This window comes from Athene noctua, chromosome 23, assembly GCF_965140245.1.
Source record: "Athene noctua chromosome 23, bAthNoc1.hap1.1, whole genome shotgun sequence".
In the NCBI taxonomy this organism is placed as follows: domain Eukaryota; kingdom Metazoa; phylum Chordata; class Aves; order Strigiformes; family Strigidae; genus Athene; species Athene noctua.
In genome coordinates, this window is record NC_134059.1 from 6,561,351 (window position 1) to 6,588,297 (window position 26,947).

General features: G+C 52.2%; 1 protein-coding gene across 1 annotated transcript; it reads right to left on the minus strand.

Annotated features, from left to right (window-relative positions):
- Window positions 1-36: 36 nt before the first annotated feature.
- On the minus strand, window positions 37-26,782 carry SLC45A3 (solute carrier family 45 member 3). Its single transcript, XM_074925514.1, has 5 exons — window positions 26,739-26,782; window positions 7,336-7,755; window positions 6,258-7,091; window positions 4,471-4,736; window positions 37-963 (listed from the first exon to the last, which is right to left on the minus strand). The coding sequence occupies exons 2-5, from the start codon at window positions 7,481-7,483 to the stop codon at window positions 508-510; spliced, it is 1,704 nt and encodes a 567-aa protein (XP_074781615.1). The 5' UTR covers window positions 7,484-7,755; window positions 26,739-26,782; the 3' UTR covers window positions 37-507.
- Between the last annotated feature and the right edge of the window lie 165 nt (window positions 26,783-26,947).

Here is a 26,947-nt window from a genome sequence, read left to right on the forward strand (position 1 = left end):
TTTTTTTTCCAAGGAAATCTCCTCCCGGTGTCCTATTTGCAGAAGTATTGCTCAAGAAGTTGAGTAAAACTACAACAAGCAGGGGAAGAGGAGACAGCTATAACTGGAAAACAGGAGAGCCAATGATTTCTTCCCTCCCCTTCCCGTACCACTGCCTCTCCTGCTCAGAAACATGACCCGTTATTAAAGGAAAAGCCCATTTCCTTTCTCTCCCCTGTATAACCCCCTTTGGTGCTGGCTGTGCTGTGCTTTCTTTTGATAAAGGCACCTTTGGAAAGCACTGATGGCCCGAAGCGCAACGCCCCGATGCCTCATATTTACACCTGAGATTAGCCCTGCTGCATCTCTCCTGCCCCCAGCCCCAGAACTACCCCCCAGGGCCACAGCAACGGCGTGGCGAGAGCAGGGGCCACACGAGGCTTCCCACAAGTGGCCACGTGAACACACACACGCACGTCTCGTTCTGCCACGTGCAGGCGCCCGCGTGCTGCCCTCGTGCCTCCCACGTCACACGGAATATTTCACCATGTCACTCTTATCAAAGACAACTTTGGTTGCAAAGTAAATGGCTACCAGGCCAAAGCCGGCAGCCGACACCATGTAGGCAGTCACCGACTGCGTAAACTGGACGATGGACCCCATGAAGAGGGAGGGGACAACCTGAGAGAGGAGGAAAGCACTGTCCAAAATAGCCAGGTCCAGGCAGATCCCTCGGCCAGGAGGCACCGAGTCTGGTTCTCCCACCATCATCATGAGCGAGACGTCGCAGGAGGAGCTGACGCACAGAGCCGAGCTGGCGGCTGGAGGGGAGGAGGAAGAAGAGGAAGAGGAGAAGAGGCTCCCAGCATGTCCGTTCTGGTAAGGAAGCTTCTGGCTGGAAAGCAGGCCTTTAGAGAAAGCTGATTTCTTGTCCAATCGAGCTGCATCTTCCTCCTCTTTGCTCTTATATTTATGCAAGAATACCTAGGGGAAAGAAGGAGGGCACGTGAGGATGAGTGGGCAGGGTGGAGCCCAGCAAGCGAGGTGGGGGCAGAGGGGGCCCTGGTGCAAGAGAGCAAAACCGCTCTGTGCTTTGTGTGTGTTGGGTCAGGCTGCTAGAGGTGGGGAGTGCCCGCAGTGAGCCTGGCCCACGTGAGATGGCCTCCAGGAGCCAGCCTGGCTCTTCCCGACTGGCACGGGATTCAAAGCAACCCTGACTCACCGGGAGAATGGGGCCAAGCGGAGCCTTTGTTGTGCTGAAGCTCTGGGGCTCAGCAGACCTCTGCAGCCCAAAGCCAGCCCGGGCTCTGCCTGGGGACGTTTTGCACTGAGCCCTGGGTTGTCACCTCCTCACCCAGGGAATCTGGGCACCAACTCAGCTCAGCCCATCCTGAAATCAGCCGATGCACACTCACAGGGCAGGAGTGAAGGGCCAGAGCCCGCTCTGGACATATCACAAAGGCAGACGGTCCACTCCAGAGCAAACAGAAGTGTTCACAAAGTGACTGACTGGGAACCCAAACCCAGAAGAGCCCGAAGGCAGACGAACAGTTCGGAGCCCTGGATGCATGGCTGCTTCTTAATGTCTGGGATACATAAAAGTGACACCAGCTGAGATGGCACAGCGCTGGGAACTCAGCAAGAGCTCTTTTCTCAGCTCTGCAACAGACCGTGCATACATGACCTCAACCGAGTTGCTTCATCTGCCTGACCTAAGCCTCCTCACTCAGGCTAGAAAAGAGGGGCAGGAGGAAGAGAAATCTAAAAATCTTTTTCTCCTCACCCCTTTTTTGCCTTACTCTGCTCAAGCTGTGAGATCTCTGGGACACGGCTCACGCGAGCAGTATTCACGCGGAGTATTTGGATCAAAAAGCTCTCCAGGTTAATGCCAACAAATAATGGGCAGTCACGTGCAGACAGTGAAAATGCTGCCAGAGCTCCAGCTTTAAAACTCCAGGGCATTTGCAATTATGCACAACCACTGGTCTGCATGAGGTAGAGCAGATAACGAAGGACATGCTAATCCATTATCTTCATGGTGAGATTGAATAAACAAAGAAAATAAAAAGGAAAAAATAGCACCTGTTTGAGAGCAGAGAGCACCGTACCCAGCTGCAGGGCTCGGAGGGGCTTGCCCGAGCTCTCTCTCCTTTTGCAGGAGGGACCTGGCCACAGATGAACAGGAGGAGCTGGCGGTGCAGGAGTGTGGGCACTCGGGCTCTGTTGTGGCCATCGTGAGGCTTTCAGCAGCCCTGGCAGCCACCCAGCTACACCCAGCCCTGCCCTAGTGTGTGTCAGCACCAGCCCGCTCTGTTCACGCTGCCCCAGGCCATGGCTGCAGATCTGTAGCACAGTTTCAGATTCAATCGGAGAAGAGAAACCAAAAGAAAAGAACTTCACAAAAGAGCAATCGGCTTCCAAAAGCTTTACCTGGCCTCTGCTCAGCTCCTTGCTATACCCTTCAACTCCTCAATTCTGCCTAAGCTCACTGATTTACGCTTAAAGGCATCAATCCGGGACCGTCCGTTATCTTACGTGGAGCTTAAAACTCCTGCCAAGTGCCTCCTATTGCCATCAGACTTCAAAGCAGCTCAAAACCCAGCACAGAAAGGGCATTGTGTGAGCCAAACTAGGATGTCCCCCCTAGTTCCAGCCCTTTGTGTTTCACCCTGACATTCCCAGAAGCCTGCCCAGCTGCCCTGCAGGCCCACACCACATTTTCTTGGTTTCTAGGCTGATCCAGGCCAGGACTGCAGAGCTGGGAGTTCTGGCAGGGATGTTTTCTTTCTCCACCTAGCGTGGAGAATTTAAATCTAGAGAAAAATGACTTAAATACAGACTCGCAGGAATGAGCTTAGCGAGAGCTTAAGCTTTACAATCACCCCTTGGAACACAGGATACAACCACGGGAGTCAGTGGTGCCTCGATCAACAGCTGCATCTCCCTCTGTAGCTGATGGGGAGCGGTGGGAATGAGGATCCCAGCTCTCCCTGACCTCCCGCAGGAGGTGTGACTGCCCACCGTGCCCCTCTGCCGAGCTTGCAGGCGCTGTCAGAACACGCAGATCTTTCCCTCCCGTTCTAGACCAGGTTTGGTGAAGATGGGAGGGCACCAGGAGAACAGAGCGACTCACAGAGCCTGCGCAGAGCAACGATCCCGCGCAGGGTGGAAGCAACAGTCGCTCTGGATGCTCCTTCTGCTGGTTCGCTTCAGGAGGGGTGTTTAAAATTTAAAAAAAAAAATAATTCAAAAAAGACAGAGCAGAGAGGAAGCAGAAGCGAGGGAAGGCAAACAAAAACGGTGACAGATTTCAACAGTAAGAAAAAAGAACAGAAATGGGGAAGATGGAGATTTTTCTGCAAAGGGCATTTTAGGGACTACTTCTTGGGGGGTCTCCCTGCAGCCTGCTGCAAAGCAGTTGGTAAAGGAATGAGGAATTTTCAAGTTAGGGCAACAGAGAGACCAAACCCAGCTATACCCTACACCTCACTGTACTAAGAGTGTTTCCCTGTCAGGCCTTTGGCAAACAGTTGGGCATGTGGCCTTCCCATTCCCAGGCTGTGGAGTTTGGCTTTCATTCTGTTGCTGTTACGGCCATGGGAGATCCCAGATGAGCTGAAGTTTTTGCAAAGCAGAACACTCCCTCGTACCCCTATTTTGACAGGGTGTCTGGTGCAAATTGGGATGGGTTGGTCAGAAGTATTTGTTCAATGTGAACATCTGGATGCCTGTGGTAAAATCTCCTACTTATTTCACTGCATAGCGAACCGCCTGCCATTGGGATGAAAGGGCTGCTCTCAAACCACAAATGAATTTTGCATTTGCAGCACAAGAAAAACTCCTATTAATCCAGTGTGCAACTCAGGAACCTCCTAGGACTCCTCCACGAGGATAACATCTGTGGGACAGGATTACTAGCTTTTGTGTTGGTGTCAAAAGTTTCACAGCGTTTATTTTTCTTGGAGCTAGGGGAATAGGAAGGACCTCAGTTTTCATTTTACTGATGTTCATGCTAAAAATTGAAAAGTGGGACCTCTAAGGGCTGAAAAGTCTTGAGTTTTTTAGCGCCTCAGCTTGGCAGTGCTGCAGATGTGACTCGGCTGCAGAATGCACACAGGTATAACTAACCTGCACCAGGTTCCCTAAAAATATGCAGAATGCAGATGAACACAGGACATCCCTTTTGATACACCAATCCTACCCGATTTCTCTCATCTTATCCACTCCCCGCTTTTTTAAAATTGCATAATGTTTGTTGTGAGCAGGGGATGCCTAAGGAAGGAGATGCTGAACTCTCTTATCTCCTCCATTTCAGGTGAATCTTCAGAGAAGACACAGCCTGAGACAAGAGGCACGTGGGGAAAACCTTTGCACGCAGGCATGTCATCGTCTTCTTCCACGGGCTGAACTGACTGTACCAGCTACACGTGGCAGGAGAGGCTGGCCAGGCTGTCCTCACCTGGCCCAGAGCCCTCTGGAGCAGATCCCTACCTGTTTTTCATGATGATACAGTGATGCCAGCGTGTAGGGCAGGATCTGGAGTGCAGAGAAGGTGAAGCCCGTCAGAGCAGCGGAGATGGTAACAACGATGACGCTGTGGGAAAGGCACATGATGAAGGCAGCCACGGGGAAGAACACCACGCTGGCCAGGTAGACCGCCCGCGTCCCAAACTGCTTCACCATCCGGTCCATGATTGTCGAGAAGAAGATGGATGTGATGCACTGCAGGAAGAGGCCCAAACTGCCCATCCGGACACCTGCAGGTAAGCAGAGGCAGTGACAGACACTGCCCTGACAGCGCCCAGGCTTCACACAACCTCTGGGCCTCCTCTCCTGCAGAGCCCAGTTCAGTACAGTCCACGCAGAGTGTGGCACAGCCACAAACAGCCCTGACAACCCCACGGCTGGGTCAGGAGGCAGAGCAGCATCACCAACGTACCCCAGGGTTGCGCCAGCCAGACTGCAGCTCCCACCCTCCCCACCAGCAGTGAGTATCTCCTACACGTGCTGCTGAGCACCCCAGTCTAACCAGAGGGGCAACAGGAGATAGAAATCCGAATGCTGCTCTTGTCTTTGGCAGTTGTTGTTCACACCTTTCTACTCTTGACCCAAGATCTGTCACCTGCTCACGAACCAGGATCTCTTGTCATCTGATGCCGAAACCAGCAACAGAACACAAGGAACAAAGAATTGTGCTTAAGCCAAGGTAAAGTATACAACATCCACTAAATGACTGCATTATCCGGTAGCAATCCGGACCTTACCCTTTGCAAAGATCTATCAGATTTCAGAGAATTAAAACCATTAACTCTTTGGAGGAAGGATCATTACTCAACACATGTTTCTATGACAGCCTGCACAATGGAGTCCTGACCTGCTGGAAGCTATACAGCGCAAGTGTTAAATAATAATTAAGCTCCCTCTAAGTTAAACAGACACTCAGCACAAAGAGGCAGTGTACTGCAGAGCTCACGGAGGCAGTCAGTGGAAAACTCAGAGGGCAAGATGTACAGCTGGAAGAGGAGGGCCAGGAAGGTGCCTCCAAGAATAAAAGACTTAGATCAGGAAGAGGAAAAGAAAGCCCAGGGAGTGAGTCAGGGCTCTGGCCCAACACAGCAGCCAAAACGGGACAGCAGGGCAAGAGCAGCGAGCAGGTAACGCGCTGCAGTGAGCACTATCCCGTGGTGGGGACGTGGCAGCTGCAGACTCCAGCGGTGAGCACTGTCAGAGAGCACTGGAGACGGGGGTGAGAACTGGGGAAGCTGCTCTAGGGCTCTCCAGATACAGATGTGAGATGGGAATCTCACAGTAGCATGAAAGGAAGATGCAGCAAAGCCTACCTCACTGCTACTGAGCACGTCCTGGCTTTCCAGCCCCTGCTCTCCGAGAGATGGGGAGCACCATCACCCCGCATTTAAAGAGGAGGGAAGAGCAGTGAAAGGACCTGGCAGAGGCAACCGCAGCTTGCAGAGGTCCTGTTCAGCACGCAACCTGCCAGACCATTCTGCCACTTACACAATTCAGCCCCGGGCCAGGGCTGCACTGCCAGTTCCAGCTCTCTGCTGGGTAGCTCTGAGGACAAAGAGGTGTTTCCCTATGTGGTCCACTGTGCAATGCTCTGCGGGCCATGGGGAAACGTTTTTTCCTGACCCATCTGCAGAAAGTCTAGTTTCCTGTAATGTTTTCTGGCATCACTAGCAGTGCTGAGCCCAATCCTAGCTCCCACTAAACGCTCCTGTCCTAGGGAACGGGCGCAGAGCAGCTGGTTCACTTCTCACCTTCATCATAGTGGCGTCTGGCATCCGTGCCCGGCTTGGCTCTGGGGACACCGTGGTACAGCCCCTCCCCAACAAAGTCTGTGTAGAATAGCATGAAAGTCATGAGTGCCATCCAGCTGCAGAGCTCAGCCACGAACAGGCGGCGGATGACCTTGGGGATGCGGCAGTAGAGGCTGTGAAGCCGAGGCAGCAGCGTGCAGAGGTTTCTCAGGGCCTGCATCATGTGCCTGGCCTGCAGGAGACACGAGCTCCTGGAGAGCTGGCAAGAGCAGCAGGCTGGTGGTGAGGGCTTAGGGGGAGCGTCCTTCAGCACTGGGCCATCCAGAACATCTGCCTGGGTGGCTGCCTCCTCGGTCACAAAGAGTGTGGCCAGCACACAGCCGAGGAAAATGACGGCCAGGAGGCTGAAGAGGCAGGTCTCCTGCCCTCCCAGGTACGGGGCCAGAAAGCTGCCGCCCCAGTCAATGGCTGGAAGCAGGTAGCCAATGCAGCCCCCCAGGCTGATCATGAAGGCGTAGAGGGAGAAGGCCTGGCGGCAGTTGTCTGGCTCCTGGAAGAGGTCTGAGAGCAGGGCCTCCAGCGGAGTGAAGCAAACCTGGCCGCAGAAATCCAGTAGCCCGATGCCCAGGATGAGGAAAGCAATCTCCAGTGGGCGAGTGTTGAGGGCAAACAGGCTGGCCAGGCTGCTGGCGTGGGGGATAACGAAGAGGCTCAGCAGGACTCCCAGGCAAAGCATCCAGATGAAAGGTCGCCTTCGGCCATAGCTGCTGTGCCAGTGGTCGCTGGCGGATCCAATCAGTGGGACGAAAACCAAGCCAAGGACAGGTCCTATCCCTGGAAAAGAGAAAGAAGCGGTGTTAGGGGGACAGCTCTGGAGGACACTGGTCTGTATGCGCTGCCAAAAAAGCCTGGGATGTTTCAGTAAGCTTCACCGGGTCACAGCACACAAGGCTGCTCTTGACTCAACAGCAGCACTACAACCACCCCGCGGGGACAAGCCTCCGTGCCCCTATTCGCCCCTGCCCTCCACACTCAAAGGGGAAACAATCACCTCGAAGATGAGAGAAAAACTGCCTACCCAAAACCATGGTCATGAACTTCTCCTCCACACCCACTTCCAGCAGCAGCGGAGGCACGTAGGTTATCCCGGCAGCCAGGCAGACCTCCAGGCCGAACGTCAGGGAGTTGACCAGCAGGAGCTGGGTCTTGCGGCTGTGGAAGAGCATGCTGCCCCCGCTCTGCAGCCACACTGCCCCGACACCCCTTAGTGACCCAGGGCCGTGCCACTGCCACGCTCCCACGGATGCCCCGCAGGCAAGGTCTGGAGCTTCCCTTCCTGGTCTGCTGGACAGATGCTGCCTCCCATTTTTAGCAGCAGGGAATGAACTGTCTTTTCCTCTTCCTCTTAGTGCAAGATGTGGCTCCAGCAGTGTCGAGTCCAGGTGGGGGCAGGCAGGGATCCCACTCCAGGCTTCCCCTTCTGCTCACATGCTGTGGTCTGAGAGAAGAGAGAGCTTGTTAGACACAGCGGGGTCCAGGGCAGGGGAAAGGGCTAAAACCTGGTACCACGCAGACACACAATCACCAAAAGAGACAGTCCCCACCCCGACAGGCACGGGAGGATGAGGAGGGGACATCTGCGGGAGGGGCAGGGTTAAAAGACACGGACTGCACTGGTGCCAGGTTTCTCTCCAAGGGCTTGTGACAGGTGAGACAGGCACCTGTCAGACATGGTTTGGGAAAATCCAATCCTGCCTTCGGGCTAAGGGAGGTCTAATGACCGCTCAATGTCCTGTCCAGCCTCACGTTACAGACGGGCAGTTAAGGATTGAGGCTTTAGGGTCCCCTCTCCCAGTGAAATCAATTAAGGGTCCCCTTCGAGGATGAGGGCTGCAGGCACTCGCCTGCAGTCACACAGGGTCATCTCCAGAGACCCAGGCCACTGCCTAATGACCGGGGCATCCTCCGTGCTGCCCCGCAGGCTCCCAGGGAAGCAGTTTCACCCAAATCCTGGCTCCAGCCCCTGAGACAGGGCACAGAGAACAGATGGTGCCTCCATGGAGTTTCACAAACAAACCTGACCCACTTTAGCCTCATCTAACAGTGAACAGCAATTACCTTACTCATTAGTCTGAGTCATTTATTTGCCCTGTAACGTGCTCCCTCGCTCCAGCCTTCTTCGGAGGGGAGAGGCCACCACATCAGATCAGGGGCTAAAGCAGCTAAGGCAAGAGTAAGCAGATGCCTCTTAGTAACCTGTTATAAGCCTGTCACTATGTCAGTGTACAAATGTGAGGAATCCTGCAAGGTTACCAGCATTTAGGCTGCTGTTTTCCTAAAAGCATCTCGGGAAGATGGACTGTAGTTATGTTGGGAAAAGCAGAACGGGTTAGCAAGAAGGGTGACATTAAGCTCCTGCACAGACATCGGTTTAGAAGTAAAACAAACTGCAGTCTAACTCTCAGGATTCACATGGTCTAACTTCTCACCCTAAATGAGCCACCACCGAGTTTCTCTGTGGGGACAAGGCATAACAGGTCCCGCCGGCCCGAATGTGCCATTTCTGGACCGTGCAGCGTGCTCTGAATTTGCACAGAAGGTTCTGCCTCTGTCCCACCACAGCGCAGCCCCCAGGTGCTTCGGGTCCTCTGGATGAAGGAGGCTGAACAGAATGTGAGACACGCAGGCGGAGGAGTTTATCTCCGCTCGTTCCCTCCCTGGCTGCAGGAAAGCTGTAAGTGCATACCTGCCTGACACCCCCTCCGTGCCAGAGCAGCTAGCTGGTGCAGTTTCCCTTATTAAACTGCAGAGAGTGAACCCATCAGAAGAAACGAGGTGAAAATCCAGTTTTGCAGCCCCGTGCCCCTCTAAATTCGTTGCCTTGGCTACAGGGGAGAGGAGAAGACTCCTGCGGGGAACATCTCCAGGCCAGCACTCGTCTCCCTCCCCAGCAGCGGTGCTGGAGGCCATGCCAGGCCGTGCCAGGCAGGGTCAGACCTGGCAGAGCTGGAGTGGGATGCAAAGCTGCACGCAGGAGGAGCTGCTGGACCACAGCCTTACCACAGCTGCACTGGGCAGAGATAAAACTCCCCATCACCACCAAACATGGTGCAAATCAGCGGTCCTTAACTTCACAGCGCGTGTATTTGACCTCCATCACTGCACAAGTGTTTGTAGACGGGTACAGTCAGGACAGTTTCTGCGTTCTCGCTTTTCCCTCTCTTCCCCTCTTTCCACCAGCCAAATAACCCACGTGCAGATGACTGGGTGAAGCTGGAAGCGTGGCGATGAGGTTTTTACAAAGATACGAGCACTGCTCTCCACCTCTTGCAGCTGCAGAGAGGCAGCACTCCTGAGCTGAGGAGTTGACCAGCTGCCAATTACACACAGTAAGTACAGATTATTTTCCTTCCAGCATCCCTCACCTTCCCCCTCCACACTCACTTAGACCTCGACTGTCACAAAAGATATCTCGTTTTAACAACTGTGAACATTTCAATGACTTGCCCAAGGTCAAATAGCAAGCTAACGGCAGAGGGGGAACAGCAACAGTTTTCCTTTAATCACTAGACAAGGCTTCAAAGGAATACTCAGAGGCCCCAGATACACTCAGCATTACTTCAGATGCACTGGATCAGCAAGGAAGCAACTGGGGGCAGCAACCACCTTTCTTAGATGTGGGCTAGACACAGGATGTCTCAGCCCTGTTCGTTTATGATGGGTGCCCAGCTGGCTGACAGCCTTGGGACAGGAATTTAAGCTGCAGCCCTCCAGCTCCAGCAGCACAAGCCTTGGTGCTGGTTAGCTACAGAAAGCAGACTTCACATGGCAAAATTAACTGAGCCACCAACACTCAGAGCTATGCCTGGAGGGGAGATGTGATGTCCACTGTCTGCTGTAGTGCAGGGTCTGGAGGGCTTACAGAAGGGGACTTACCCCAGGGTAAACCCCAAACGTTAAGTAAAAGGCATCTCTCTCTCTCACACACACACACAGAAAAAAAAAATATTTTTCATCCTTTTTAATCACAGTGACATCTCTAGCACTGGGGAGGAAGCAGGAATCTGTACATCTCCCTGACTGCCTGAGAATCTCAGGTTGAGGCAGAGAGGATGAATTTTGTATCCGTAGGTGAGAGAAGATCTGTTTCTTCCCCCCCTCCACACCCCCAGAGGGCTTTAACGAACAAATAAATCCCGGTGTACCCAGAGGCAAGAGTCATGCACAGCCAGAGATGAGAAGTTGTCAACAGCAATCAAGTCGTGCGAACCCTTTTCTGTTTAAATTGCATTTTATCCCAGTACCCATCAATTACTTTATTTTGTTCACAGAATACAGAGATGGATCGGCTTAGCTGGAAGGAAATGCCCGTGCAGAGGAGGAAAATCATCTGAACCATTGATCTGTAAGGATGGGGGGCAGAGGGATTGAGAAAGAGGATTTGGGAGGCTCGCAGGAGCCCGAAGCCAGGACTCACCTCCTCTGGGCCAGCAGTGAGAGGGGATCCCTGTGGCTCTGCGGAGCTGGGCTCCCCAAAGCCAGCCCAGCCCTGGCACACAGCATTCAGGAAAAGCTCCCGCAGTAGTTCACAGGCGAGCAGAGGTGGAACCCAGCCGCAGGTACACACGCGGGTTTGGTTTCAGGGCCCTCCCTGTCTCCCGATAACGCGGAGCTCTGGTGTGTTATTAGCACCACACCTGCGCCCAGGCCCCTCACGCGAGGGCTGAGCACACACGGGCTGTGAACCAGCCCCGTGAGCCCGCTGCTCGCGGGGTGCTCGGCCACCGCTCCCCCAAACCACCTGCCAAGGGAGCTCCGCGTCTGAACTCACACCTGACCTTTGCCCAAAGCCCTGCCCTGGTGTTAACATTTGTCACCTTCCCCTTGCCGACTTGCTGGTGCTTCACAAACAGCCAGCAGAGAGAGATGTAGGACATGGGGCTATTATTTCCTTTTTAAAGACAATGAGACGTTCCCCGCAGTTTTGCAGGTAACAGTCTGGCTCTAAATAACAGTCCCAGCAGCAAGACCAAACACTTCATTTAAACTGTTAATCTCTTCCAGGACAGTTTATCTGGCAGGCTATGCAGAAGGACTGGTTTGGGTCTGGTGCTCTGTGCTGATGTGGAAGCAGTCAGTTAGGCAAACCACATCCCAGCTGGGAGATCCTGGTCTAACAGCAGCATTTACATCACACCCAAATGAGCTGGCACGGCCTGTCCAGCCCAGGGGGATCTGGAATTTGTGATGGGGAGACCTTTCACAGTCAGACAGGGGGTGGCTGGTCCAAAAAGCTGTGTGACAGCAGGCACTTCTTGCCCTCTGGCCTCAGTTTCCCCAAACTTCTACAACAGAGACAGTGTTTGTCCTTCCCTACAGAGAACAGGCCAAACACCTTGTCAAGGGTAACAGCCAGCACCCCAAAAAGGGGCATACCAGCCCTTCTGTGGAAGGTTCCCTGCACGCAGAAGGGAGCCACATGTGGGGCTTTTTCACAGCTGCTCATGGAGCCTTCGTGCCATGGGGACATTATCTGCTGCTGAGCATTAAGGCTCCTTCTCTGCTCTTCCTCTCCCTCCCCAAGGAGAAGTAAAGCATCTTTAAATTCAAGTTTTCTGTTTTACTTTTAAGCTCGCAAACCAAACTTTTCCTTTCCTTCCTCTGCAGAGAAACAACAGATCAATTCCGAGAGGCTGGTTCACCTGGCAGGCAGGTAGGAGGGCGGGTCCTGGGGGCAGGAGCAAGGCAGCACACTGCCGGCCAAAGGCAGCCCCAGCGGAGAGGGCTCTCCGCCACCCACCCGGGCACAGGAGCCTTTTCAGCAACGGCAACCAAAGCAGGAAGGATTGCACCTCCTGCAGTCCCGGCATCTCCTGCCCTCCCTCCCCTCTCCCACTTAGGCTCCCCAAAGGACAGGGAGGAAGGCAGGCAGTCTGCCTCCGCGGAGCGCAGCTCCCTTAGCAGCGCTGCCAGGGAGCAAGGGGATGGAGCAGGGACGAAGGCAGGGGAAGCGGCTTCCGAGAGCCCATTTCTCAGCCAGCGCACTGGATTCACACATTTCCCCTACTCAGAGTTTGATCTCTGTTCACACGCTACAGAAAAAGTTCTGACAAACGTCTTCCTGTGCTCGATGCGGTACGGAGATGCAGCAAGGCCCTGCTCGAGGAAACCCGCGATCTGAATTTGAGAAAAGCACCAGCAAGTGCACAGACAGGCACGTGGAAACGGGACTGGATTTACTGCTGATGTCAGGTGTACGGACTCACTTACACAAAGCAACACCATCGCCAGTACAAGCTCATTTCCCCCTTCCTTTCTCTCCGCGGGCGCAGACGTTGCTCTGTGTGCGCCCTTGTGAACGGACTTTGAATCACACCTTTTGCTTTTACAAGAAACAAATCCCCAGACACATGAGGGCAGTGGCCTACGTGCAGGGCGCTGATGGACACGCATGAGCAAAGGCTGAAAGAAGTCTTTCCTCCTCTCAGTCTCCTCAAGTCTTTCCAATATAGGATCTGAAAAGGAATTGCATCTAAACAGTGCTTAAGACACTGAAGGACGGACATTTTAAAAATTAAATTTGGGTATATTTCCACAGCAGAGAAAAACACATCTATTCCTCAGAAGAATCTATATCCTGCTGCTCCATAATCCCTCCAGTCTCCCATGAGGGTGCAGAAGGGACAAGAGATGTTATTAAACGGGGTAGCAGCCTCCCTGATTTATGACGGTCACGCACCCACCCCACAGTTCAACAAACAGCCACAGTAACGATCAGACAACAGAGAATTAGATTCATCGACTATTTGTGATCTGTCAGGGCTCTGTAATAACCTGAACCCTGTCAAATAAGAGGAAAATTCACCCCACGAGAGCCTTTGCCTTAGCAAAGTCAAGGCCTTCTTTTTTGGGGAAGCATCCGAGGCAGCTGGCACGGGCCAGCGCTGGAGGCAGGAGATGGTGCCGTGCAGGGGAGCCCCGCAGGGGCTGCTCTGGTCCCGCAGTTCCCAGGTGATGTGAGCCTGCACCTTCCCTCCCCACAGCACGGCAGGTTGGATGCAGAAGCCTATTGTCCCACCGGGCAGCAGGGAGAGGGGAGGGCGAAGGGTATTGCTAGCCGTTGGGTTTCCATTCATAACCAAAACGTTACATTTCCAACCTTCCAAGGGGCTCTTTATGAACGTTATTAATTCCCTGCTCCCTGGAAGCCCTTTGGAAGAAAGGGTGGGAGAGAGCACAAGAGCAAGTGCTTGGGGAAGGGCTGTTCATGCAGTGCCAGATCCTTTCACAGCTATCAGTGTCCATTCACCGCAGCTGAATGGGAAATACACCATGGAGAATAGCTCTGGCAGGCTCGCGCGGGATGAAATGGAAAACTCACCTGACCTCTCCTGACCCTCTCCCCTTCCCCCTCCCCTGCCAAATCTCCTTGACCCCATTCACAGTGTGGGGAGAGAGGAGTGGTCATTAAGCAGGGATGGGAGAACGGCGATTTATTTAGTCTCTCTGAATTAACTCTGCGTTTCCTTTGAGCTCGGGGGCTCCATTATATCGGCCTCGGCAGCTCGGCTTAGGGAAAGAGCAGCAGCGGGTGGAAATCCCCTCAGACAGAAGGAAGACCCGGGTGCCCCAGCCCATTTGAAATTCCCTCCCTCACCCTGCCCAGCAGCCCAGACACCAGGGTGTAGTAATCCAGGACAAATGTTACAGATGCATCCAGAGTTACGGGAAGGGGCAGGTCACCGCAGCAGCTCAGAAGACTTTCCACACAGTTTGGTTCAAAGGGAGACGTTTGAATTTGTCAGGACTGGGGGTCGGTTCTTTCCTGCCACGCTGCTTCCCTGTAGCACCTTCAAGGCAGTCGTCCTGCTTCCAGGGCTATCGAAAAGCCAGAGCTTAGTTCAAGCCCTTTTGTCCTCGCTGCTCTCCTGATGCACAGACGGATCTCTGGCCCAACAGACAGATGTGCTGACACTGAAGGCAGCTCCCTACCATCTCCATTTTGTGAATTGACAGTAAGAAGCCGAAGAGAGAAGGGGCCCAGTTTTAAGCCCCTGCAGCCAGCAGCTGATTTTCAGGGGGCTGCATCTCCCACTTTCTGTGGGCCACTAAAGCAGACTACACCCATCCAGACGCAGAGCAAAGGTCTTGTCTCCCATAACCACCGAGCCACTCACCTTCCCTGCAGATGGCTGGGGCTCACTGAGATGGAGTTTGAGGTGCAATCTCGGGTCCTGCCCGGTTCCTGCTGCTGTGACCACAGAGTGCCAGTCATTTCAGAGCGACCAGGATACATCCGCGACTGCCAGGGAGCAGAGGTGGGGCACAAGCCACCCAGTGACCTTTGGCCGTCCGGACCTGGGAGGCTGGTTAGTCCTGAGGGTTAGCAGGGATGGGCTGTTCCAGAGCCAGCCCAAGGGACTGGTTCACATCTGCAGAAGCTTTGGGAGGCTTTTTTTCTGATATTAGTGGTTCCTTCAGGTAAAAGTGCATCTGTAAGCGCAATTGACTGTCGAGTATCTTCCGAGTTTTAGAGTAAGCAGCAAGGGCATGTGGAACAGGTCACTTTGTCCCACAGCCAACAGCGGCTGTGGCAATAGCAAAGGCATCCATATGAGATGGATGAGGTCAAAATACATATTAAGAATGGGAGCTAGGAAAGGATGCTTTCCCAGCCCGGCAGGCTATCAGCACCGTCCTCGCTCTGCCTGTCACACAGAGATGATGCCTTCCAGTGTGGTGAAAGGTCTGTCCCCTTTGCCCTTCACCCTGCAGATCTCTGGGACCTCACACTCCTTTCAGGAGCCGTGCCAACAGCTCTGTGGACGCTTTTATCTGCAACACGAACATCAAACAGACAGCAGGGCAGCCCACAGGCTCCGCTGACCTCCTGTCACACAACCTGCTTCTTCCTCTGGCAAAGGAATTGCTCCTGGCAGGAGGCTTTCTCCCAAGCTGCCTTAGCCCCCGTGCCCGCCTGTTTGACCAGCAGAAAAGATAGAGCAGCAAAGAGTGGCCAGTTCCAGCCCGTCCTCCTCCTCCTCCCCTCACCGTTACAAACAGGAACCGCCTGTCTGACTAACAAGGTCACTGACTCAGTGGAGGCCACACTGACACTTTCAGAGCTTGCCACGCTGCTCAGAGGGACAGCCATCAGCCCGGCGCACACGGCGATGCCAGCGGGTGTCATTAACTCTCCTGCAGTTGGCAGGCGTCACCGCCACGTTAACCCAGCGGCAGCAACAGGCGACAGCCTGCCTGGGGGATCCTGCTCAGTCCACGCTAGGAGAACCCTGGCCAAGATAAGCCAGGGAGCAGAGAGCTGAGCACTGAGTCTTCGGAGGCTGAAGGGCTCAAACCGTGCCTTGCTGGTCTGTAGCTCAGCCCCGTTTCCATCAGGGACACGGCAAAAAACTACTGCACGGGAGGGCCAAGTTCAGCTGTGATGTGATGAAGGACTGAGTGCTCCAGTAAATAACCCACAGCCGAGCTCAGACGTGCCGAAGGAACCGCAACAGGACTGCTTGTGCCCGCCACAGAGTAGGACGGTCTCGCAGCGTTTTACCTGCGCACGACCGGCATCTCACCACCAAACTTCAGCAAGCACAGACGCAGCCTCACGTGCTCCTAAACGTACGTAACGCAACCAGAGAAGCGGCATATTTAGCCTCCGCTCTCAAGAGCCTCTCTCCTTCTAGTCACCCTTTCCTGAGTTGGCCTCAGGTCTGCTATAAACAACTCAAGACCTCCAGACAAGGTTGGCTGGCTCTACATCAGAGCTACAGCTTTGTTTTGCTACTGCATGACCCAAGCTCTTGCTTTTATTCATGAGAGGAGCCCCTGTTTTGAAGCGGGAGGGGAAATGAGAGACGATCTGGTTCTGCTTTTCACTTGAGCTCATTTTTGGTGTTTAAATACCGTGCCCATTACCCTGGCATTTGGTCCAAGTCAGCCTCTCCCCCACCCCCTCTTCTTTTTTTATTATTTTTAGCAGAAGAATAAAAATGTAAATTGAACTGGAAAGGGAAAAAATAAGCCCCCTCCAGGTGCCCCCCTTCTCCGCAGCGTGGTAACGGGCACAGATTATATCCGGCACCACATGACCAGGACCCGTATTTATATGTCAGTGTGTAAAACCTACCCTGCTGAGCTGCCTTTTCTCTGCCTGAGGCTGGGGGCTTCTGCTACGCGTCTCGTCAAACAGGCCCACAAAGGGGATTAAGGAGAGCCCCTCAACCCCGCAGAGTAATCCATCAAATTATCCCTTGTTGGCGTTGCTGTCCTCTTCAGGAAAAAAAAAAAAAAAAAAAAAAAAAAAAAAAAAAAAGCCCTCCAAAGGCTTTTAAAGGCACTGAAATTACACTTGAGCCTGAAACACTCCACCCAGCTGCTGTAGCCCACAGCACAATGGGCTGGTTGTAAAGGGAATACCGGGAAGCGAGGGGCGAGGAAAAAGAGACGGACGCTGTTAAAAAGGGCAGCAGCCCCCCCACGTCTGAAACTCCCACAGGTGGTTGAGCCCCCCCCGCTCCCGGGACCCTGCAGCAGAGCTGCCCAATAGCTCCGGCGCTGCTCCCCCGTGCAGGGAGGCTCTGGGATGTGTTTGCTGTGCCCGGACGGACGCACGGACACGTCCTCATCCGAGGCGAGGCTTGCAAAGGCAGAGTCCGCACCCCGCTGCGGAGGAGCCCCCAACCCTCTGCTACTCACTGAGTCCCCAGAGCCCTGCAGCTGGACAGCCCTCCAGAACTCCTCAGAACCCCCAGCACAGGCACCGGGCTCGTCTAAAGCCCTTCCCTGGTTCCCCCACGCGCAAAGCAAAGCCAAAGACAGACCACGCTCCCCAAAACTCTGTGACCTGGACACAGAATCTGCATTTTCCTCCACTGCAGCTACTTAAATCGCACATGAACTTTTGTGCTGGTCATCACCGCCCTATTCTGAGCTATGAAGTCGTCTGTCCACCAGCCCTGCCCAAGCAGGCAGATGGGATTTCATGGGTTTCATTACTGTAATCCTCCTTAGGGAGAAACGATCAGCAGGGGTGAAACAGGGAAAGCAGATAGTAAAGCACTTACCCCAACACAGTGGAACCGGCAAGGAGAAGAGCAAACCAGTTCTGGTGGCAGGTTGTTACCACGTACAGAGAAGACATGGCTGTCCCACTGCACGCTACACGGGTCACCTTAGCACTGACAACGGTGACACACAACAACTGAGTTTTAATCGCTAGTGCTGAGTTCAAGGAGAAGAAGTTCCCCATCTGTTACACAGAAGGGATGGGAAGGCAGAAACCCCAGCTGCTTGATTGTGTCCACTTTGCAGCGCCTGTTCACAGGGCTGGGAAAATGGGAAGTGAAATTGGAACTTCTTGTTTCCAACCAAAGCACAAATGCTGCGTAAGGGGACGTCTGACTCCTCGGCAAACCAGCGCTGCACTTCAGGTCCTCCTGCCTCCAGCACACTGCGGCTCCAAAGCAGCTCTAGGACTTTTACCCCATGATAAAACTTCACTATTTCTGGCTTTATTTGGAAAGCTGTGACAGTCATGGGGCCAGCTGAGTGTCCAGACCAGCCTTGAGGTGGAGAGGACAGTTCGAGCAAAAACCATGGGCCAGAGCAAAGGCCACAGCTGGCACTGACACATGAGACTGCAAATCCAGACCATCAACCAGGGATCCCAGGCCAGCAGTGGCCAGGAGATCTGCAGAAACCCACTGCCAAGCCCCGGCAGGAGAGCTGAAGGGGTGTTCATTAGCCCAAAGAGCACCCCAACAGCCTGATTAAAAAGTAGCAGCGAGAGGTCTGACAAATTTAACCACAGCGGGAGATGCTGCGACCTAACACTGAAATCTAACCTTCCCCCATTTAGCCAGAAGTAATGTTTGTCAAGGTCTGGGCCTAAAAAAGAGGGAGGAGAGGAACCAGCTACAACTCGACACATGGCAGCCCTTGGAGAGCATCAGGCAACAGGCACAGAGTTACACAGTCCCTTTCGCTTAAAAGTTTTGGGAGCGTGACCTCGTGCTCTTCCTCAAAGGATATACTTTGAATCCTAGACACACACAGAACTAATGGGCTCTTTTGTAATCACATGGTAGTTAGTCCATTTTTTCATGGTAATTTTCTGGTCTGCAATTCCAGTTATTTGTGTCCCTGCCGGAGAAGTTTGATGCTAACATATCTCTCAGCGAGCCCTTTGACCTTTGCTGGCAGGTTGGTGGGTTTCTCCCTCTCTGTTTTCTGTCTCTAAAATGAGGTCATGGCTTTGAATGAGACAAAGAGCCTTTGCAGCGTGAGGAATAGCCCCAAGACAGCTGTGAGCACAGATCCCCCATCAGTCACATCAGGCCCTGAGTGCAATGAGAGGCAAGCGAGCTGGGCAGCAGCCTGCAGCTCTCCTGGGAACGGCTGGATTTTACCCCCCTGCTCTGAGAAGAGAGAAGAGATCGTGCAACTGCTCATATCGGAGCCGGTGGCACGAGCAGGCCTGGAACAGGCAGCCACCCATGGTGGGAGCATTCAAAGTGGGAGGGAATAAAGGAAAACTCTCCAAAAACTTTGGACTGGGAGTTGCTGTAAGATATCGCTGTCCCTGCCGCCTGCCCCTCTGGCAGAGTTACCATTCCCAGTCTGGCTGCAGGTTCCCCAACCACCCGTGTTCCCAGTCTAGCTCTGGCCCTCAGCAGCCAGCAGAGGTGGGTTTCTGCCAGCCTGTCAGCAAGACACCTTCTGTCACCCCAGCCACGGGCCAGCACCCTCTGCCACAGGGACAGGTGAAGAGCATGTGCGCGGGGAATAACAGGATTTCTCTGGGGTGCTCGAAGGTCAAAAGTCCCAAGATCTTTCTTGTAAGAACAGCAGTTTTACGTGCCTACAGTAGCAAAAACTGCACGAGCTCTGACTTCTGCCTGCAGCACACCGACTTCTCTGTGTCAAGGAGGGCCCGCAGATCGCTGCCGGAACAGAGAGTCTTCTCCTTATCATGACAGACCAGTCAGGAGGCCTGCGTCTGAAAACATGAGATTCTGTGATTTCACTTCTGCCTGAAATTGTCTGGGTAATTGCAAAGATAAGAAGCAATCAGATGTTATTTTTTTAAGGCAGATAAGTTTCACTTGAAGATCTTTCTAGGAAACTTAAGATGCCTTTTCCTTTCCCCATTCTCACCACCAGTTTAATGTGTTATCGACTCCGAACGTGCAGGGATTTAGCATTAAGCTGTAGCTGTTCACACAGAACACGCAGCAGCACGGAGTATCTGGAAGGGGAGTTTTCCACTTTGCAAAAGACAAGTCTCAAAGCTGCCATTTCTACAGGAGGTGAATGGAGGAAGGCATTTTTACACACACCCCCCCCCCTCACTCCCTACCCCAACTCTCCTTACAAACAGGAACCTGACTTCTATTTTGAGCCCTGGAAAGATACCTGCCCTAAATTATTAGCCTTTTAGTAATTAAGCACGGAGTTCAGGTTCAAAGCTCCCTGGATTTTGCAGAGCCCTCTGAGCAGAGGTGCTCAGGCTTTTTGTTGCACATTGTTGGTTTCTTGCTCCAACACAGACAGCATCTATCAAGGAGAACAGGCAGGAAAGCTGTCTGAGTGCTGAAGTTACTTAGCGCTCGCTGAAAAAGTCTGCTGTAATGGCAAAGGATAATGGAAGTTTATGCATTTCAGACTCTTGAGTAGAAGCAGGATTTTCCCTCCACGCCGGGCTCTCTCTTGCCCATATTTACTGGGGTAAAGTTCAGTGAGCTACAAATGAAGCAGAAAGACCTCTGATATTTCCGCAACACGCTCCGGGCTGCCTTGGGCAAACAGCCAGGGCACCTCGGGCAGGCACAGTGCTGGCTTTGCCCAGTGAGAGCTGGGAAAGGCTTATCACCAGCACCGGCCCGGGCCATTCTGGCTGCGCATCGGCATGTGCTAACTAGCCTCAGCTACAGTCTTCTGTTAGCAGAGGGGATAGCTAGCATTCCCTGCTCTTGCCCAAAAGGCTTATACGCTGCTATCAACATTGGCCACAGACAGTGATGAATGGGAGGATCTGGGGGCAGCACAAATGTAGACTGTGTTCACAGAAATCAAAGATGAAAGAGGCCCTGTTGAATCATCCTCCCTGGGGCTGCTGCAGGACTGCTCCCAACAGCACATTCTCCAGTGATTTGTCCAGCCAGGATGGATGGATCTTGAGCACTGAGGTTGCAAGAATTTGCCTTGAAACAATATCCATGGGCTAAGAGATTTAATAGCTGGGAAGTGTCCTTCCTTCCTTCCCTCCAGTTATCCCCTGCGTAATTCCTGTGCTCCCCTTTTTATATGCACGGAAAGATCCTCTCCAGCTACATTTAGCCACACTCCTAAACCTAGCTTTAGTCAATTCTCATGAAAAGCCACCCTTCCAGGCCCATTAATTGCTCAGTCGGCCTTGGCTGTAGCACAGCAGCCTTTTGTTCTAGCATTGCTCCAGCTGCTCCCACCGCCCCTCGCACACAGGAGTCGTTTGTCATAAACATTCCCAAACGCACCTCTGGAGTCCAACAGCAACAGTGCCCGCACAAAGCCCCCCCCTGTCACGCCAAGAGCCAGTACCTGGTACGCACAGACCGCTGCCTTGGAAAGCCACTGTCATCTCATTGCTCCTTTGTGCTCCATCTCTTTGTATTTATGAACTGCCTCTCGCCACAGACCTACAAGGAAGCGCTCTCTGCAACCAGAACAATCCTTTGTTCTGTTTGCATAGCTTTAAGCAAAAGAAGATTTTTATTTTTTTTTCCAGAATCCAGAGCCAGGTAGCACAGCAGGAACCAGTACACCACAGGGGCAGGGAGAGCACTAGCAGCGGGCACCCAGCAACAGCAGCGTTAGCTCAGATCTCACAGATCACCAAAAAGTTTTGGGTACCCCCTCTCCAAAGGGAAAGGCACAACAGAAGTGGCACTCCGGCCCTGGGCAGAGGGAAAAAGAGAGAAGCGTAACATCCTGGGTCAGTGGCAGATGCTTCTCCAGAGGCAGAGCACAGCCCAGCGTTTCCAGACAGAGCACTGAGGGAAAAAGCTTAAAGTCACCAGCAGGGAACTCCCACACAGGTTCCAGAGGAACGTAGAGGCTTTTGGCCTCTCTGCAGAGAGGACAGAGAACTGAGTGAGCTCACTTACCCACTTCGAATCAAGCTGAAGAGCCAGCTCTGCCCAGTGCTCCTAAATTGGAAGCAGGCAATTGGGAGAAGGCAGAATAGGGTTAGATCTGAGGTCTGATCACCGACCCGGTTTCTCTGATGTAGCAGGTCAAATCCCAGCAGGAATCGCTCCTAATGTTTGGTAAAGAAAGTATGATCCACGGATTTTATTGCATGCACCATTTCACCAGAAGTCCTAACCCATAAATCTAAAGCAAGATTTAGATGTTATCCACAACTATGTGCACATAATTCCTGACGTTGGCTCTAGCCTGCTCTGCAAGAACATTAATGTCTTTTGAGTGCTGACAACTTGCATGGATTTGAGTCACTGCACTCATTATATTTGCATTTTTCTTGAAGTCCTAGCTCCTGGAGACAAACCACCAGAGAGAATTTTAGCTTCCAAGAACATGAAGGTGGAAAAAAATCTGCTCCCTTGACTGAAGAGAACAACCTTAGACCTCACAAACCGAACCCAATGCCCGTCATTGTTTTAAGTTTCTTTTTTCAAATAAACCTCATTATTTTGCCAGAGGCCATCCTTACACCTTCTGAGTACTCAAAGCCTGGCAATTATGAGAATTCATCTGCGAGTCACCAGAAGCTGGTTCTGTCTGAAATGGATAGAACTGATTTCATGTGTTACTCAAACAAGGTTTCCCCGGATGTAAGACAGGGCCAAGTCCTTGAAATCTGGTCTAGCAGCAGTTTCTTTTAGTGCATGTACATGGTGAGAGAAAAAACTGTTCAGAGCCGCAAATCAAGCACCTGCTTCTTGCTGTGTGTGTTCCAGCCACCCTCCAGCACTGAGACAAAGAAGCCATTCGGACCACATTCCTACATTACATTTCTTATTTTGCCAGACAATATTCACGGGGGTCTGTTTCTCCTCTTATGCAGGCTGGCAAAATGTTAAACAAATATTTTTGAACTGCAAGAGGAACTGACATTTTAGGATATGAAAACAAGGAGGAAGGGCACAAATTTGAGGACCTCCAAGGAACAGCATGCATACAAATAATAATAAAATGGTGACTTTGTAGTTCCACTTAGTTATGTTTTTTGAACAAGCAACTCGATAGCTTAGTCGGTGGACACATCAACAACTTCCTGCAGTTCTGTAACACAAGATCAGACTCGGATTCTGACAGCAGCGAAGAGCAACAGCAGCACAAGAAATAGGACAGGTTGCAAGGGCTATATGGGTTCAACATATTGTTAGTCTTAGATAGAGATAGATGCGGTCTGACTGAACAATACAAACATCAGGACACAGAGCTGCAACAATAATCCTTTGGTTTACTATCTTCCTATTCTTTTGTTTGTGGTGAGTGAAAGATTTCCCTCACGTTATGCTGATCCATGTTTACAGGCAGTCATTTATGAGCAAATATATTGCTTGACTACCTCGCAGAGACTGTTTCAAAGATTCCCCGTTTCTTAAAATCCAGGATTCCTCCACGAGGGTCTCTGTCCCCTTTCTCAGCTGAGCCCTAGGGCTCCTGTTTTCACACGGATGTCTGATATTAAGTGTTCAGAAATCAAGTAAACATTGGAAAGAATTGACAGCTGCTCACAAGCTTCTCATGACTCCCTTGCTCTGCTCATAGCACAACCTTGGTCACAAGTTCAGCTGCATGGCTGAAGGATCACGAGGCTCCCTCCGCAGGTTGGCTGTCCAGGGTTAGTTTTAGTTAAAAGTAGCTGTCTTATGCTGACTGCCTCCCACCTCCTGCAGAAGCCACAGGTCACGATCATATGATGGAATCATTTGCAACGGCAGAAGTGGACGGAGATTCACCAGATGTAACTCTTCCTGGTTTCTGCATATCCCTCTCCATACCATCTTACTTCTCTCTATCCATATTTCTCTTGAGGTACAAGGCTTTACAACTACTATCGCCTGGTCACCCCTACCACTGCCTGCAGCTGCTCTCCTCCCCACCCCTCTGGTCCTTTTGTTCCTGCTCCCTCGCAGCCTCGAATCCATCACAAACCTCCACATCTTTCACCCAATGGGTCAAGTGTTTTGTTTAGATGTTGCCTTAGCCAAGATAAGGAGATAGCAACACACACATTAAAGAGAACCCAAAACATTCAACTACCAAAACAAGACACTCCTTGGCTGAACTGCTGCAACATACAGAAAGGTGGGGGATAAAAACAAACAGATGTTACTCACACCACTTAGAGCTCCTCTGAAAAGCTCTGTAACCCCACTGTGACAAAGTGGTACAAGCCTCTGAAGAGACTGAAGTCAGAGGAGTATTTTAGTACCACAGTCATTTGCTGTGTATGAAATATTCTTAAATTGCCCGAGCATACGTCGCCACCGAGAAAACATCAACAAATTACTCTGCCAGGTCTGCCATGTGTTTTTTCTTGTCATTTAAGCACTGGTCTAGCCTGGTACCAGACCTGACAGACTAAGAGGCAGCTCGAATCAAACCAACCACTAGTTATGTCCAGGGAAGGATACACAAACCCAACAAGACCCTGAAGCTCTCTGCCACATCGCTGTCTGCAGTGATGGGAGTTCGAAAGGGAGCAGCCAGGAAACTGCCACAGGTGTAACTTTTCACGGTGGTATGTTGTCAGTGTAGAACCATGGAAGCCAGAGATTGAGCACAATCAGCTAGAATATCACTTATACATGATACAGAATATCACGTATAAAGACTACTGGTACAGAGGATCGATGATGTCTTTCTTTGCTTTTGTACATTCCCCAGAAGTAATCTGCGAACCCTCAGAGCTTCGTGGGGATCCCACGCAAAAGGCTCTGGGTGAAGACTTTCAGAGTGATGCAGGCACTCTGCAGACGGGTTGGTATTCCCAAAGAGGCTTTGCAAAAAGACACGCAAGGAGACCCACACGGTTATGTTCAAAGAGCAGTTTTTGCCCTGTCACTTCATCGTACGACAGATTTGATGCTTTTTGGACCAACGTTTTTGATCCAGACTCTGGACAAAGCTTCTACTAGCAGCTTCATTACAAAAGTGGGCAGCTAAGGTTATTTTTTTTTTATTAAGACATGAACCCACAATGCCACCAGCCACAAGAGTCTAGCCATCACCCTAAATTCCATATGGAGGCTTTAGTCAAAGAGCAGGGATGTGTAACTTAGGGAGAAAAACAAAAAACAACACCCCACACACACCCGCCGCACACTGTCACTCAAGTGCTCCAGCAAAATAAACAGTTTGGGGGAAAAGTTAGCAACAGTTTATGCTAGACATATATATTCTAGGGACTCTGGCACAGATAAAGCAGACCAAAGGCTGTATTTTCTAACTCAGTGATCAGTCCAGGGATTCCATCTCTCACACTATGGATATAGCATGTCTCTCCACCAACAAAAATTGACTGTGCACCTTCAGAAAGATGCTGCTGGAGGAGTGTGTCCGGCGTGCACCGCAGTATCTACCACCACTCCATCATATTACAGCGAGGACAATCTTAGAGCCTGTAAGACTACTGCTTTGTTCACAGATAATATTGCTGTTATCTCTAGGCAGCTTCTACACGTGGCTTGGGCCTTCCAGCAACACCTCGGTGTTGGGGAACACGTTGAGGTTCAGGTACTTTCATCAGAACCTCTTCAAGAAGACGAGATGCTCTCATAGATGACGCTGCACGGGCTACGTACGTAACAAGCTGTAGGGGGATATACCCCCAGCAGAGCGTGCAAGAAAAATCTCCCTACAAGGAGAAGTTTCCTACTAAATCCTAAAATTGGTTTATACCCTAAAATACAGGGATTTATGTTCCTTGTAAAGCTCTCATTTAATTTGCTATTAATTCTGGAGATTCTTGTTATCCATATCAAATTTCTAATCCTTTTTTCAAATCCCATAAGCCAAGCACTCTTGGCTTCCACAATATTTTGCGGTAATAAGTTCCAGAGTTGAAGGCACTGCCTTGAATCCAAGCATGGGGCTGGGAATCTGGCATTCCTGGCTCTGCCACCACAGCCACTCCCCACCGACTGGAAGGGTAGTAGCTACGGATGATGCAAGAAAGTCCAGGTAGCATCACACATTTAAAAAAAAAAAAAAAAAAAAAAAAGAAAATTGCATGTAGGGTGAATAATAGAAAAAGTTTAAAGGCTGGTACACGTTTTTCAGGAGTGCCTGCATGACTTCAATGCCCAGGTCATTTGGGTACTTTTGAAGTTCTTACTCATGTTCTATTTTTATAATTTCTAGTTTTCTCGTGTTACGCATACAAACGCTGCTCTCTTGAGCCCACATCTAGAAGTAAAACAGGGCCAGACTGGGATACGGTTTAAGCCTGGCCACTTTCTCTGTGTTGCTCATGAGTCTGACAGATCTAGACCAGGAAAGCTGTTCCTGATACGTTTCCCTTGCAATTATTTTTTATTTTTAAAACATAAGCATGAAAGTCAAACTTCTTGCCAAGTCTGCCCATGACCAGCGTAAAAGTATTAGTTTATTCTAGTGCTTTTATCTTCCTCCTAAAGCTGTCATCTGCTGGAAAACCAAGTAGACTCTTAGCTTACGTTAACATACACAACTAAGGCATTTTACCACCGAAGTCTCCGCTCATGCCAATGTCAGTCATCGATGGAATATCCACATCATGACATTTAGGTACCGCTTTTAAGAATCCTCCTCAAACTGCCGCTACAGCTGAAGGGGGGCACAGGTTAACCTGGCAGCAAACCTAAGCGGAGCCTACAGTTAGGTGCAAGGAAAACTTCCCTTTGATTCTAAGGATTCACCGACCTTATCCCCGCCAAGTCCTCAGGGTTTCTGGAAGTCCACACTCACATCACGCTTCGCAAACTCTTTTTCTGTTCCATAATCTTTAAAACGAGCCTGGCCGCAGCAGATGCCTCTGTACCAGGGACGAGTACGGAAGAAATTCACGCCACATCCACGCACGAACACAGCTCAGGGAGCCCCGAAGAGGCGCAGCACGCACCGCCCCGCAGCCCTACCTGCCGGCACTCTTGCTCTGCTTCCCGATGCGCGGGGTTTTTGTGGTTTTTTTTTTTTTGGTTGGTTTTGTTTTCCCACAGCACAGCCAGCGCCGGGCGGCCGGGAGCATCCGCGGGACCAAAGCGGAGCGCGCAGCCGCCTCCTCCGCGCAGAGCCGCGCTCCCCTCCCGGCTGCGAGCACAACCGCGGCTCTGACACCCCCCCCCCCCACCCCGGGCCGCCCCGGTACCCCCCGCCCCGTCCGAGAGGGACCCGCTCCCGCTCTTGGCAGCCGCATCCCCGCCCGCGACCCTCCGCGGGGCGCGGAGCCCCCCCGCACCCCCTCCCCAGCCCTACCTCGGCGGCGGCCGGGGCTCAGCCCGGCTCAAGGCGCCTCCGCCGCCGGTTAAATGGGCAGGTTGGGGCCCGGCAGGGAGCATGCGCTGCCGCGGGCGGAGCGGGGCCGCCCCGGGCCGCCCCCCCGCCGGGGACGGCAGCCCCTGGCCCGCCGAGCGGCCACCGCTCGCCCCAGCCCCTCACCGCGGCCGCCCCCCTCCCGGGTCGGT

What these genes read in the sequence shown, in the direction of transcription:
- SLC45A3 (XM_074925514.1), bottom strand. Translation starts at nt 7,483, where the DNA reads ATGCTCTTCCACAGCCGCAAGACCCAGCTCCTGCTGGTCAACTCCCTG. An exon ending in GTTCATGACCATGGTTTTGG is followed by an intron (nt 7,092 to 7,335) that starts GTAGGCAGTTTT and finishes TCTCTTTTCCAG; the next exon opens with GGATAGGACCTGTCCTTGGC. An exon ending in TGTATCATCATGAAAAACAG is followed by an intron (nt 964 to 4,470) that starts GTAGGGATCTGC and finishes TCTTTCCCCTAG; the next exon opens with GTATTCTTGCATAAATATAA.